The sequence below is a fragment of the Canis lupus genome, chromosome 23, assembly GCF_003254725.2.
Source record: "Canis lupus dingo isolate Sandy chromosome 23, ASM325472v2, whole genome shotgun sequence".
NCBI classification, from domain to species: domain Eukaryota; kingdom Metazoa; phylum Chordata; class Mammalia; order Carnivora; family Canidae; genus Canis; species Canis lupus.
In genome coordinates, this window is record NC_064265.1 from 8,281,251 (window position 1) to 8,296,398 (window position 15,148).

At 50.6% G+C, this 15,148-nt stretch overlaps 1 protein-coding gene across 3 annotated transcripts in view; it reads left to right on the forward strand.

The window, feature by feature from the left end:
• Positions 1-15,148, forward strand: part of ACVR2B (activin A receptor type 2B) — a 41,485-nt gene that overhangs the window by 16,159 nt on the left and 10,178 nt on the right. Inside the window, exons 2-10 of one of the 3 annotated variants that reach the window (XM_025461269.3) lie at positions 8,649-8,856; positions 9,262-9,371; positions 9,531-9,682; positions 9,762-9,905; positions 10,419-10,562; positions 10,849-11,005; positions 12,764-12,878; positions 13,575-13,713; positions 13,806-13,936. In XM_025461269.3, coding sequence (XP_025317054.1) covers positions 8,649-8,856; positions 9,262-9,371; positions 9,531-9,682; positions 9,762-9,905; positions 10,419-10,562; positions 10,849-11,005; positions 12,764-12,878; positions 13,575-13,713; positions 13,806-13,928 — 1,292 coding nt within the window. In that variant the 3' untranslated portion in view covers positions 13,929-13,936. The remainder of the gene's footprint in view (positions 1-8,648; positions 8,857-9,261; positions 9,372-9,530; positions 9,683-9,761; positions 9,906-10,418; positions 10,563-10,848; positions 11,006-12,763; positions 12,879-13,574; positions 13,714-13,805; positions 13,937-15,148) is intronic. The other 2 variants (XM_025461268.3, XM_025461267.3) reach the window with 2 other exon arrangements.

Genomic DNA, 15,148 nt, shown 5'->3' on the forward strand with positions numbered 1-15,148 from the left:
GTCACCCTTGGAAAGTGTTACTGCATTTAAATTTCTGGCAGTAATAGTGAAAGTAAAATAGCCAAAAAACCTCCTCATAGAAGACATGAAGTCTTCATGAGGAGTAGAAGTGATGGATAAGGTATAATAAATACCCTTTTAAAATGGATATGCAGGGACGCCTGGATGGCTCAGCAGTTGAGCACCTGCCTTCGGCCCAGGGCGTGATCCTGGAGACCAGGGATTGAGTCCCACATCGGGCTTTCTGCATGGAGCCTGCTTCTCTCTCTGCCTGTGTCTCTGCCTCTCTCTCTGTGGCTCTCATGAATGAATAAATAAAATCTTAAAAATTAAATGGATATGCATAGCTGCATATATAAGAAAGTAAGGGAGAAGCAAGAGGAGGCTTAAGTTATTGACTCTCAGGGAGACTTTGCCTCTCCTTAATTTAGAGATGTGGGTGGTTTAGTAGCAATAGGTAAGACATAAGAGATCAGGTATAAAATTAAGACTGAGGTCCTCATATGATGAAACTCACATAGGGCTATACCTTCAGTGAAAGTATGGACTAGAAGAAACATCCTTTTGCTGACAAAGGGAGTATATAATGAAATTGTCTTTGCCTAGGTTGATAGGGAGGCAGGTGGTTTCCCTTGAGAATGTATAACCATAGATTTGTGCTTACATAAGCTTGGAGTTGAAGTTTATGCCAACAAGTGTTCCCTGGGAAACTTGAAGTTGAGAAATTAAAGTGATTCCAAGTTGATAGTGTCTTAGAAAGTTGGGCAGAAGCAAAAATATAGATTATCTTTGGAAGGTTGTCTCTCCTCCACCTCCACACTTGGCCTTAGAGTATTCTCAGAGAAGAGGCCTGATGAACATAAGCTCTGTATTCAAAAAGAGAACCCATAATTCTGAGAATCCTAAATTCTAAACACACAGGAAATAAGATACTATGAGTGAAAATAATCAGAATAACAAGTGACAGAAATAAATGTTGAAGAAATTACATTATGGAATTATAAAATGGGGGTTTGGAGTATGACAAATAACAGAAGTATCAAAATCAACCAAGAAGTTGTTTTTTTAAAAAAATAGAACTTATAGACATGAAAAAAATGGGTTGAGTTTATAAATTGAGTAGAAGAGCTAAACAGCAAATTAGACACAGCCAAAGAGAGAATTAATAAATTGGAAGTTAGGCCATATGGAATTATCTATAATGGTGCCTAGACACAGAATTGGAAATATAAAGGCAAGGTTAAAATACTGGATAGAATGAGAAGGTCTAATAAACTTTAATAGGAATTTCAGAATCATAGAATAGGGAGATAACAATACTCAAATTGAAAAAGCCGGGATCCCTGGGTGGCGCAGCGGTTTGGCGCCTGCCTTTGACCCAGGGCGCGATCCTGGAGACCCGGGATCGAATCCCACGTCGGGCTCCCGGTGCATGGAGCCTGCTTCTCCCTCTGCCTGTGTCTCTGCCTCTCTCTCTCTCACTGTGTGCCTATCATAAATAAATTAAAAAAAAAAATTTGAAAAAGCCAAGAACTTTTCAGAATTGATAATAGAGGTGAATCATTGGACAAAATCATTTTTTCAAGCAGTGTAAATAAACTTAAACGTATACTTAGACACACAGCTCCTCATAGTGAAACTGCAGAGAGACAATTGAAGAAAATAGCTAGAGAGAAAAGACAGAGTATCTTCAGTTCAAATATTAGCAGACTCTTCAGCAACAATAGTAAAAATCAGAAGACCGTGTAATAATATTTTTAAGATGACAAGAGAAGATAACTCAGCCTAAGAGCTTATGTTCTTTTTTATGTATTTATTTTTAAAGATTTTATTTATTCACGAGAGACACACAGAGAAGCAGAGACATAAGCAGACGGAAAAGCAGGCTTCATGTAGGGAGCCTGATGCGGGACTCGATCCTAGGATGCCAGAAACACACAGGCGACCCAAGTTTATGTTCTTTTTTTTTTTTTTTTTTTTTTTTAGTTTATGTTCTTTTAAATTATCAGTTAGGGAGTGCCTGGATGGCTCAGTTGGTTGGGCATCTGCCTTCAGCTCAGGTTTTGATCCCAGCATACGGGATTGAGCCCTGCATCTGGCTCCCTGTTCCGTTGGGAGGCTGCTTCTCCCTCTCCCTCTGCTTGTCACTCCCCTGCTTGTGAGCTCTCTCTCTCTCTCTCTTTCTTGTGAATAAATAAAATCTTTAAAAAATAAACTATTAATTAGGAAACAGGGCAAAATAACATTTTCAGAAAATCAAACAACTTCTCTACCAAAAGATCTTCAATGAAGGAGGATGTTCTTTTGGAAGGACAGTGGTCCTAGAAAAAACTGCAGAGATGTAGGGTTGGCCAAGCAGGCAAACTGATGAATGTATGGACAAATAAGAAAATACGGGGTATATGCAACACAGATCATATCTGCTTTGGGAGGCAGATAAAAAGAACAATAGCAGATTAAGTATTTAACACCAATATTTAATTAAGTGTGGTTGGAAGGAGATAGTTGGGGCTAAAACAGGTTCCTATGAGGGTTGGTAGAGATGTTGATTAACTTTAGGATTTTAGCATAAATAGTACTTATAAAAGTTTAAAGGCTAGCTTGTAATAGAATAGATACAGAGCGCACTCCTTCCAGACTGGAATGGCTGAAATGTAGAATTACAAAAGATCATCCAAAGGTGGTAGCAATAGAGAAAAAAACAAATGTAAACAGCAGTAATCATGAATGTAAACAGGATTCAATTCTAGATCAAAGTGTTAGATTGAACTGGGGAAAAAAGATCAGAAAGATTTAAAATAAAAGAAAAAGATAAATTCAGAAAATACCACAAGCAATGTTGTATATGTATGTTAGCATCAGCTCAGGTGGCCTTTTTGGTGAAGAGCAAATGAATAAATGAAGAGGGTTACTATCTAGTTAGAAAAGTTTTATTATGGGCAGCCCAGGTGGCTCAGCGGTTTAGCGCCACCTTCAGCTCAAGGTCTGATCCTGGAGACCCGGGATCAAGTCCCATGTTGGGCGCCCTGCATGGAACCTGCTTCTCCCTTTGCCTGTCTCCACCTCTCTCTCTCTCTCTCATGAATAAATAAGTAAAATCTTAAAAAAAAAGTTTCATTACCAAGAACATATAAAGAATTTTTTAAAAAGATTTTATTTGTTTATTTATGAGAGGCAGAGGGAGGAGCCTGATGTGGGACTTGATCCTGGGACCCCAGGATTGTGCCGTGGGCCGAAGGCAGGCGCCAAACCGCTGAGCCACCCAGGGATCCCCTCATTCCTCATTGTGTCTCATTTTAGAATAAAATTATTATTATTAAGTGGAGTGGAGTAGGTGGGGGCAGAGGGAGAGAGAGTCTTTTTTTTTTTTTTTTTACGAGGGAGAGAGAGTCTTAAGCAGGCTTTGGTGCCCAGCATGGAATCCTACATGGGCTCTATCTCAGGACCCTGAGGTCATGACCTGAGCCGAAATCAAGAGCTGGTTGCTTTACTGACTGAGCTACCCAAGCGCCACTAAGTTATTTGTAAAATGCTTAGTTTAGTGCCTGCTATGTGCTTGTTAAATATGTATCAATTTGGATGGCTCACAAATAAAAAGGGTCAAGGCAAAAAAAGCATATGTGTCAGAGATTGTTTGGCTGCTAGAAACATAACTCAAGAGTTCTTCTCTTATGTAAAAGTTAAAAGAGAAAGTATATATACATTTTGGATTCTGATTCTTTTCTGCCCTACTCCATCTGTGCTACTCCACAGTGAGTGCACACTCTGGTGTGTGTGTGTGTGTGTGTGTCTGTCTGTGGTTGTCTTTCTCACACTCTACCCTCCCCCATCTGCCCCCCTCTCCCGCTTTAGGTTCCCTTACCCTGCTTACTCATGTGGGGGAGGTGGAGTCATGAACACGATACCAGATGCTGTCACTGGGAGCCATAACCTTTGGGTCTCTGGGCCCTTCTTGGCTGCTGTTGGGCAGCAGGTACTCAGCTAAGTGCAGGTCAGCCCTTGGAGGAAGGCAGGGCTAGGGGAGCCTCAGGCAGGAGCCTCCAAGGAACAGAGCCTGGCCACTGGCTAGGGGAAAGCTGCCTCTTCTTTAGGCAGACTGCAGTCTGGGCAGTAAGGGAGAACACTACGCATGCCTCAGGTGGCCACTTCTTAGGCACGGAGGCTTCTGGGAGGAGGGTACACCTTGGCATGCTGACAGCAGGGGGGTGAGGTAGATGTGGTAGGTGGGTGGCATTCCTTTCTCACTGGCCTCCAATGCCTTGTGGTTGGGGCTGGGCACCTGCTTCTTGTGGAGGGTGGGGGGCTGCTGAGGGGCTTCAGGAGCCGAGGGTAGAGTGTAGCAAGTTGCTGGTTGCTGGGGTTCAAAGCTCCTCTGGGAGATGTTGGCTAGGCTAGATGCACGCCAAGCCCAGAGCTCTGGGAACCCCAGGGGAAGCATGGCCACACCAGCTCCATGTCCTCCTGCTGAGGCTGTGCCTTAATCGCCCTCACTTTTGCATCCTCCCAATTGTGCTTCTAGCCCATCACAGGCAAGATCCCAGTCCGTCACAGGTAGGATCCCAGTAGGCTTTCCCTGTTTCTACCCAGCACAGAGTGGGCTGGGTCCAAGACCAGCTGGACTGGGAAATCCCTCCCAGCACTTGTCCTCAAGCACCAAAACTGGTCTGTTTAGGGCAAGCTCTAGAATGGTGATTCAGAGTGGAGTATGTATTTTTACTTTTCTCAGTGGTGGTGTGTGTCTAGGAGTCGGTTTCTCTGCCCACCTGGGCTGAGGGCTTGGAGAGTACTGGCACCTTCTCTCCAACAAGGTGTAGGTAGTCCTCTTGGAACCTAGGGACTGCCATTTTGGACACTGCCACTTGTATACATGTTCCTTTGGAGACCAGCAGTTGAGTTGGCTGTGGCTCAGGGATGGAGTGAGCCACTTGCCCAGGTGTCTGGGAGGTAGGCTGCCCTTAGGCCTAAGGCAGCAAGTATTGGGGAGGGGGGACTGCAGGCACCCCATCTGGGGTGCACATCTTCCTCTCCTGCTGGGATAGGTGAGTGGGTGGGGGTCAGGGGAGCCTCCTGCGCCTGGGTGCCCTGGCCCTGTGAGCATGCGTGGGCAGGAATTCTGTGTCTATTAAAAGGCAGAGGCTGCCTTGTGGTTGGAGTGTTGCCAGAGGCTATAAATAGCCTCTGTGTGCAGAAGCAGAGCACCAGGGAGGAGGGAGGAAGGGGGAGGCCCTGGGTTTCCAGCTGGCAACAGAGCCTGAGCGCGGTATGGGAAAGGCATGGTCTCCCAGTCTCCCTAGGTCCTCCATGAGCTCTGAGTGCAGAGCTTTTGGAGGCATTGGTATGCACAATCCCTGCTTGGTGGGCTGGGAGCCCTCCTGGGGGCTTGTATGGTGAAGGACTGTTATAGGGAGCAGGGAGGGGCATGGCTCCTGATGTAACAGCTAATGTGCCAGGCACGGTCATAACCACTCTTAAAACACATTCACTGATTTGGCTTTGGAACAGCCTGAGGAATTAGGTGCTCTTACCACCCCCTTTTCACACACGAGGAAACAGGCACAGAGTGGGTTGGTAATTTATCCAGGGTTGCACCACCAGGGAGTGTTAGAGACAGGATTTGAACAAGTCTGGCCAGCTCAAGGCTGCCTTACTCTCGGTTGTCTGTAGGAGGATTTGATTAGATAGGGGGTCCAGTTGCATCCCAAGCCCTTGGGTCTTACCTTAGAACCTTGCAATTTGGTGTTCCTAGCCATGTTCACTTAGGTCCTGCCCATGGTAGTGGCCAGAGGGCCTTTGCTTGGTGAGTGGCATGAGGAGAGGAGCTGGGCCAGCCTTTTGCCACCGTTGATGTTGGGACTCCTCACCTTGCACAGGGGGCTTTTTGCTTGTTGTCTGCATGGAAATAAGACCTCCCTTGAGGACCCTCCATCTTAGGCTGCAAGACCATGCCTTGAGGCCATGCCTCCTGCCATCCCTTCCTTCCAAATCCTGCCCTAGCCAAGTGATAACCATGTTCTCTTGCCTGTCCATTGGTCCTCCCGTCCATCTACCTGTCGTGTGTCTGGAACTGGTTCTAGCACTCAAGATAGTCAAGGCTTCTGCCTTTATTAGCTTTGCAGCTTATGGGGGGAAGGCTGACATTTAAAAAGTAATCAAAAAAAAAAAAGTAATCATTGAGTACATTTATAATGTTTTATTTCTCAATAGGAGTATTCCCTACATTTTTTCTTGGAGGTTGTTTTTGGTTAACATTATTTTTACACTTTTTGAATGTCTGAAATATTCCTTTAAAAATACTAAGCAGCTTGAGGTGGTAAATTATTATTTTTTTAAATTAAATTTTAAGATTTTATTTATTTATTCATGAGGGACACACACACACACACACACACACAGAGAGAGAGAGAGAGAGAGAGAGAAAGAGAAAGAGGCAGAGACACAGGCAGAGGGAGAAGCAGGGAGCCTGACATGGGACTTGATCCCAGGTTTCCAGGATCAGGCTTGGAGCTGAAGGTGGCGCTAAACCACTGAGCCACCTGGGCTGCCCGAGGTGGTAAATTAGATGATGGATGAAACACAAGGACCTGTGGAAATAGATGTTTGCCTAGTCTCTGGAGAGCCGGCATTCCAAGGAGAAAGTCCCCGGGGAGCATCATGCAACCAGAGGTAGTAACTTGTGCCAAACCCAGAAATGGAGCATATTCAAGGGCCTGGCAATGTGCTGTGACGGCAGTGGGGGAAGCAAGGTTGAGGAGTAGGCAGCACCCATATCTGCAGCTCACCCCATCCCTTCAGGTTTTCCCCTTAAACTGTAAGCCTTATGCTTGACAATGGGCCTGGCTGGGGGAAGCCATTGTGTACCCTTGCATGAGCCCCTTTTGTAGATCCTGGGGCCCTTGCTGTGGACCTGGCTGGGTCCCAGCTGCCTGGGGCATTGGGAGGCCACTCTTTTTTCTTCTTACCAGTATTCTTGGATGCAGAGCCATGGCTAGACCCTGGCATTGATAGGATGACATTCTGAACCCTTAGTCCTCCTCATTGGAGCTTTGAGATGTGCTGCTTGTCCCTGGCCTGTAGAGGAGCGAGCCTCTTATCCCTGCAGGGAGGTACAGAAGGGGTGGGATGACTAAAGAATGATCTGCAATGGGGGGCCCTTCCTTCCTGACAGCCAGTCCTCATCCTTCTCCCTGAGCATACCATGGCATATCAAGTTCTTCACTCGCGATGGCCACTGCGGATGTGGAGTGAAGGACGATGGAGGCTTTGGTTTGTTAGGATGCAGGTCATTTAGTTAGCTCTTCCCTGGGTTGGTGTGGGGTCTTCTCTCCTGGCTGTTCCAAGCCAGCCTTTCAGGCTGACAGTGAAGAGGGTTCCTATGTGCTGGTGGGCTGGCTGACTGACCTTCCATGGGGGTGACTCTGACCATCCTTTCCTTCTTCCTTCCTGGGATACGAATACCAGCTGGGGGTGGCATCAGGTCACTTGTCCACAGTAGGCCCAAGAAGAGTGGAGAGGCTTGGTGCTAGTTTCCTTTTGAGTGTCAGTGTGGTTTTTGATAGCGAGGTTGATCATGTATGCCTGTAAAGGGGCCATGGCAGGACACTCACAAATGGCATTCTGGAGAGCTCTTCAGTCCAGGTGTCAGGGTGCAGGAGTACCTGTTTCCTGGGAACCTCCTTTGGCATCTCCTTCCTCCTTCTCATTACAGGGCTTTGGGGGTTGCCCTCATTAAGGGCAGTGGGGCAGATGGGAGGGCTGGGACAGGTTGCCTGGGAGGGGTTGGTGAGAAAGGTAGATTTGGTGAACGGTTGAAGGAAAGAAGTATTTGAAGGGGCAGTCGGGGGTCAAAGTGTTTGGCCACTAGGATGGCACTCATGCAGGGGTTGGAAAGAAGGCACAGGAATGGTGGGGAGTATCTTCAAGGGGCCAGCTCCAGCTGGGAGGATTATCTGTTATCACCGCTTATTACTAGCCAGCCATCCTCCTGCTTGGGGCACATATTCCCCCATGGTGACTCTGGGAGCCTTATCCTGATCATGCTGGCCTGATTCTTAGGACCTTCTTCTGCCCTGCTGAGTACCAGGTAGTGTTGCTGGGTGCAGGAAGGACACTGGCCTGGAGGGTCCTTACATCCCATTCAGTCTGGATGGGAGGTGGGGACACACCAGCAGTATGTGTCTCCCTCTCCCTGGGGTGAGGCAGACAGCAGCAGCAGGAAACTGTCTCTTGGAGTGTCTCCAGACATGGTCCCCTGAGGTCTGCAGTCATAGTCATCTGAGATTCTGTGGGATGGAGAGGGCTGGACGTGGAGGGTGATAGTGGTTAAAAATATAGTTTCTGCCTCCATTTCAATTGTCCAGTATGGGCTGGACCCAGAATATGTGTTTTTAGCAAACCCCCCCGCCCCCACACACAGTGATTCTACTGTACCCTGGGGTTTTGACGGCTCCTCTGTTTCTGCTGCTGCGAGGAAACAGTCCCTGCCCCCACTCAGGACCCTCAGGCATCAGTGGGGCCTCTTTCTGTGTGTGTGGCCACCAGCCTGACTGCCGGACACCCACCCACCAGCCAGCCTCCCTCAAGGTGGTAGGGGCCCCAAGATAGGTGCAGAGGTATGTGGGATGCTCAGTCCTCTCACCTCCCGGGCTCAGGTTCCGGGCGCGGGGAGGCCGAGACTCGGGAGTGCATTTACTACAACGCCAACTGGGAGCTGGAGCGCACCAACCAGAGTGGCCTGGAACGCTGCGAGGGTGAGCAAGACAAGCGGCTGCACTGCTACGCCTCCTGGCGCAACAGCTCTGGCACCATCGAGCTGGTCAAGAAGGGCTGCTGGCTGGACGACTTCAACTGCTACGACAGGTGTGTTAGAGCCCGCCCTCCCCTCCTCCTCACCCCCCAGTCCGGCTGGAGGCCTGCCTCTTGCTGCAGTGCCCTCTGGGCCTCAGGATGTGAAAGCAAGCCTGGCATTTAAGGGTAGGGTGAGATAAGGGCCTCTCCAGACATCCTGGTCGAGTAGGGATGGTGCCAGGGTCCTAGCTTTCCTGCCCCTGTGTGTACTCTGCCCCAGTCCAAAGGAGGGCTCTTTGTGTGGACCCTTGGCTGTCCCTGCCCAACTTTGGGTCCCACTTCAGGGGAGGTGGGCTCACACTGTCCCCTGATGGTTTCCCATGAGCTTCTCTGTCAATGGGGAGGGTTCGCTGGGCAGGCCCCAGAGAGGCTCTCATCCCTCAGCTGAGGGGTATGTGGGAAACTGTGTGCCTCCAGGCAGGAGTGCGTGGCCACCGAGGAGAACCCCCAGGTGTACTTCTGCTGCTGTGAAGGCAACTTTTGCAACGAGCGCTTCACCCACTTGCCGGAGGCTGGGGGCCCGGAAGGTGAGGGCTGTGGGAGGGCAGGCTGGGGCTCTCTTTGGCCCTGGAGTGCTCATCACTGCTCCTGAGTTGGGTGGGCAGTGGCTGCAGGGCTCTCTGGTCTGGCCCCTGAGGTGTGTGGGTGGGCGGACTGTATGACACAGGGCTCCGTGTGTCCCCCAGTCACGTACGAGCCACCCCCGACAGCCCCCACCCTGCTCACGGTGCTGGCCTACTCGCTGCTGCCCATCGGGGGCCTCTCCCTCATCGTCCTGCTGGCCTTCTGGATGTACCGGCATCGCAAGCCTCCCTACGGCCATGTGGACATCCACGAGGTGAGACAGGGCTGGCACAGGGCAGGGGCAGAGGTGGGGTGGCCGGACCAGACCCTCTTAAGTCCTCCACGTCCCCCAGGACCCTGGACCTCCTCCTCCGTCCCCTCTGGTGGGCCTGAAGCCTCTGCAACTGCTGGAGATTAAGGCTCGGGGGCGCTTTGGCTGTGTCTGGAAGGCACAGCTCATGAATGACTTTGTGGCTGTCAAGATCTTCCCACTCCAGGTGAGTGTGTGAGGGCCTTCCAGGTCATCCTCTGTTGTAGCTTGAGCTGTCCTCCCCCCAGGGCAGTCTGGGCCTGTGCAGGTGGGATGAGAGGCAGGCAGGCCCCACTGAAATTTTCTTGTAGGGCTAGGGTAGGGCTTTGGTTTCCAGGGGTTTGTTTCTGATGTCGGTTCTGCAGAGGCCTTGAGAAACCAGGCTACTCCAGCAGTTGCCCAGAACACTTGGCAGAGCCAGAGCTGGCTCTGTGTCTCATTTGGTGGGTGACACTGGGCCACTCACTTCCCTCCCTGGACTTCAGTGGCCTTGTTTGTAAATCAGGTGCTAGTCCTAAGTGATATTTGGGATCGCCGTTGGCCTGTGTTCCAGGGCCAGCTCAGTCCTGGCTGTCTGCTTGCCCCCCTTACAGAGATGAGGCTGGGCAGGTCGGGAGGAGGGGTGGTACGGATGGCATGGGATGGCGGTTTTGCTGCAGGGTGGGTGGCAGCAGTGGCATTGAGCGCATCCCTGCCTTAGGACAAGCAGTCGTGGCAGAGTGAGCGGGAGATCTTCAGCACGCCTGGCATGAAGCATGAGAACCTGCTGCAGTTCATTGCTGCTGAGAAGCGAGGCTCCAACCTTGAGGTGGAGCTCTGGCTCATCACGGCCTTCCATGACAAGGTGAGTCATGCTTGTGGACAGGGGCTCCTCAGACAAGGTGGCCTTCCACCATAAGGGGACCCTTCCTGAGTGTGGAAGACTCAGAGTGTCCACAACGAGAACTATGGGATGAATTCTTATGAATGAGCACAGAGACTTCATGACAAACACCTTCTGATGCCCCCTCCCCCAGCCCTTCCTGGCCTCACGTACCTTCTGTATCAATACCAGTCTCCCAGGAGAGGGGCCTGCTGTTGGTCCACTGAGCCCAGAATCCTGTGCCCAAGTTCTGTGCTGTCTCCTACAGGGCTCCCTCACGGATTACCTCAAGGGGAACATCATCACGTGGAATGAACTGTGTCATGTGGCAGAGACAATGTCAAGAGGCCTCTCATACCTTCATGAGGACGTGCCGTGGTGCCGTGGTGAGGGCCACAAGCCGTCTATTGCCCACAGGTACCTAGGTTAGCACTTGGTGTGGGGCTGCAGAGAGGGCTGGAGAGTGAGAGCAGGGCTTGAGGTGGGCTGGGGAGGGGTCCCTGCTTCATAAAGATGCTTGGCAGCTTGTAGTGGGCCCAGCTGGCCCATCCCCTGCCTTCACCTGTGTCCTGGGCCTGGTATGGCCTTGAAAGCTGGTTTCCTCATGCCCTCCAGTGGCCGCATGAGGAAGTGCTGACTCCATTACTTTGGCTGGAAGGTTGGTTCAGCTGTTCTCAAACATTTTGGTTAGGACCTCTTTACGTTCTTTTTATTTTTCTTTTTTCCTTTTTTTTAGAGAGAGAGTGTGCACATCTGTGCATAGTGGGGTGGGGGGCAGAGGGAGAAGGAGAGAGAGAATCTTAAGTAGGCTCTATGTGCCCAGCTTGGGGCTTGATCTCATGACCCTGAGAGCATGACCAGAGTGGAAATCAAGAGTCAGATGCTTAACCAGCTGAGCCACCCAGGTGCCCCAGGATCTCTTTACATTCTTAAAAAGAACTTCCGTGCTTATAGGTTACGTCTACTGATATTTGCTGTTAAGTGTTAGAGTGATGATGTCACACGTATGTAGCCTCTGGAAAACTCTTCTCCTGAGATAGTGAATTTACAAAAAGACAAATAATGGATCATGAATGAAAGTAATTTTGATCTTGCGGTTCTCCTGAAACAGTGTCAGGGACTCTGGGGTTCTGGGGCTACACCTTGAGACCACTGTATTAACTGGTCATTGTAGTCCTCACTAAACAGAGGCACTGCTCTGAAGGCGTAGAAACACCAGGCTGTGTCAGTCTTGTCACCTGAGAGAGAGGTCTTAGACACTTGTCGTCTGTGAGACAGGTGGTGTGTTCCCGGCCTCGTTGCATAGAGGAATAGTAGTGTACGGAAGTTGAGTATTTTGTCATCATACTGAGTTTAGTGTGTTTTTTTTGCCTACAAGGGAGGGGAATGGGCTGTGGACTCCAGGATTCAAAGCTCGAGGGCCCCTGTGGTAATATCGTCAGTGACACTTAAGGTTGACGGTATGAAGTTGCAGTTTTTGTAGGTCATAAATGGTTGAATGTTGACTCTTCTGTATGGTTCACCCTAACAGTAGTGCACAGGACGTGTGCCGGATGGCCCCAAGCATGTGTGCTTACTACTCGCTGAGCTTAATCCTCACAGGGAGACTGACACAGACAATGGGGAGATAGAGGACCAAACATACCTCTGCTATGAGAGGCAGAGCTGAACGTACCTGCCAGTACCCTGCTCTCCCCTGGCGCCAGCCCCGCAGGGGCCTGCACGGAGACCTGGGCAAGTTCATTAAACTTGTCACTCATGTCCTGGGTAGTGTACATTTTTCCCAGAAGATTTAATCCTGGGTCAGTATGCCTGACTTTGCCCCCTCCAAGAATGCAGAGGCTGGCCTTTTTTCTTTTTTTTTTTTTTTGAGGCTGGCCTTTTATACTGAAGGGATTGGAATGGGGTCTGGCCAGCCACTGTGGTAGGTGTGGCTTTAACAGCAGTGGTAGAGGTGCGGTGAGAGATTCTCACATCGAGAGGGGTGAAGGGTGGTGGGAGGGTGTCCTAAAGCTGCCTATCTGCTCTGGGATAGACCCTGCTCCCCAGAGAGGATTGGGTGGCCTGGTCTGGGGTCTCTGGGGGCTGGGAGACCTGGGCTCCAGGATCTTGGCGGTCAGGGTGGGAGGCCAGGAGCAAGGACCAGGGTGTTCACCTTCCTCTTGGTCCACTTGTCTCCACAGGGACTTCAAAAGCAAGAATGTATTGCTCAAGAGTGACCTCACAGCCGTGCTGGCTGACTTTGGTCTGGCTGTTCGGTTTGAGCCAGGGAAACCTCCGGGGGACACTCACGGGCAGGTACTGAGCCTCCAGGGGTGCAGGGGGGTGCCAGCATGGAGGTGCATGCTGCCCTTTTGGTGCCGGCTGGCAAAGGTCACTGTGAGCTTGGAGCTGTCTGAAAACTCCAGGAATAACACTGGTCTTCGCGATGGGTCACGCAGGGCCTGGAGGGCATGGAGCCTCAAAGTCTAGTCAGTCAGACAGGCACAGCTTCCCTATTGGGGTTGGTGCTTGCCCTTGTAGGCTCTATGTTTTTCTTTTAGTGGAGTTGTTAAACAATGTAAAACAGAAGGAACTATACTAAGAAACCCAAGCCCGAGAAAACGTAACTGAAACTTAAACCTGAGGAAACCGTCCTAAGACAATTGCTATAAATATTTTTAAGTATTCTTCAGGCCCTCTGTTTCTGATCTTCATCTTAGTAAAACACATGCCATCTGGGTAGCCCCTTGTGGTGCTGATGGAGCAAACAGGCAGCAGTTCCAGGTTAGATGACTGTGGTCTTAAGTGTGTGATATTTTTAAATTATCCTTGAGGCATAACATGTACACCATGACCTCTTGTGACCTCCCGTGAACATGGCGAATCAAGGGGTTGTCATCCCTGGTCGTGGCCTCTGATGCTGCCATCCTGGCCCTTTCTGGTACACTCAGGAGGTGGCTCTTGTGTCCAGCAGTGAGTACATTTGTGCATGCCTCCCCTGTCCTCATATAGGTGGGCACACGGCGGTACATGGCTCCTGAGGTGCTTGAGGGAGCCATCAACTTCCAGAGAGATGCCTTCCTGCGCATTGATATGTACGCCATGGGGCTGGTGCTGTGGGAGCTTGTGTCCCGCTGCAAGGCTGCAGATGGTGAGTGGGATGGGAGCCCCGAGCATCCAGGGTGTGGGTTGAAGAACAGTGAGCCCTTGTGGTGACCCTGCTGGGCTCGCTGTCACCCACAGGACCCGTGGATGAGTACATGCTGCCGTTTGAGGAAGAGATTGGCCAGCACCCATCACTGGAGGAGCTGCAAGAGGTGGTTGTGCACAAGAAGATGCGGCCTACCATTAAGGATCACTGGCTGAAGCACCCGGTGAGGGGCCTGGGTGGCAGGTGACTGCTGGGGAGCAGAGAGGGGAGGCCCTTGCTGTGTGACAAAGACTGGCGATCAAGGGGGTGTGGACAGAGAGAGAGAGGATGCCTCAGGCAGCAGGGTAGTCTCCTCATCTCCTCCCTGCTCAGAGGCCTCCCTTCTACCAGGAAAGGGTCTGGGGAGGTTCCAGTCTCGGCAGGGAGGTGGCTCTGGGTTTGGGCCCAGAACTGATGGGGCGTGACAGTTCATCAGGGCCCGTGTTGCCGCTATGTGGAGGGGAACCCATTGGGTCTGGGCCTGACATGTTTGAATCCTGGATCTGCCAGTTAGTAGGTGGGTGGCTTCTAGCAGATTGTTTTATTTCTTTGAGCCTTTGTCTTCTCAGGGTAACACTAAATTTAACTGGTCATTGTAAATTGCTTGGCAGGATACCTGTCATATAAATGTTTAGTATGGATTAGCCCTGATTAAATATTCTCTCTTCTCTGCCTTCATTATTTTTCCGGGACTAAGCCACATGGCATCTTGGCTCCTCCAGTCTGGGGAGATTGTATAAAGACCCCAGCCATATAAACTGTTCCCTATCTTGGAAGGACACTTGCCTTCAGCTCTGTTGATCTGCTCCCCCTGGTCACCTCTGGGTTCATTCAGTCACAGGACAGTCTTGAGGCCACTGGACGCTAGCAGTCTACCATGCACACCATCAGGGGTCAAGCTGGTGGGACCAAGTTCAGCTGGAGGGCTGCAGATGGGGAAGACAGACTTGTGGACACAGAGACTGGGCCAGAGTCTGGACCTTCTGCCTCAGACCTTCTCAGTCTCCCAGGGCAGACATACTGGGGTGGCTGGGCCAGTTCGCTGATGAGGAGCCCAAGGTCCAGAGAGATCTCAGTGTGGCCTAGCACTGAGAGGCCAGAGAAAAGGGCATTTGTCTTTCCTGGTCCCATTCTGTGTATGTGCCAGCATAGGGTGTTACACCATGTGATATGGACTCTCAGGAGGGGCCCCGGGGTTGTGGGGAGTACAGTGGGAGGAAGCCCTCCTCCGGTCCCTACTGTAACTGAACCTGTACTGTGAGCCCTGACATGATTAGGATTCATGAGAGAGTTTGTTTAAATGTCACTGCCCCAAGGCAAGCAGCTGTGTCTGCCCTGGGAGGAGCAGGCTTCCCCACTCCATCTCTCCCTCCGTTAAGCCTGTGGAGGGAGGCCA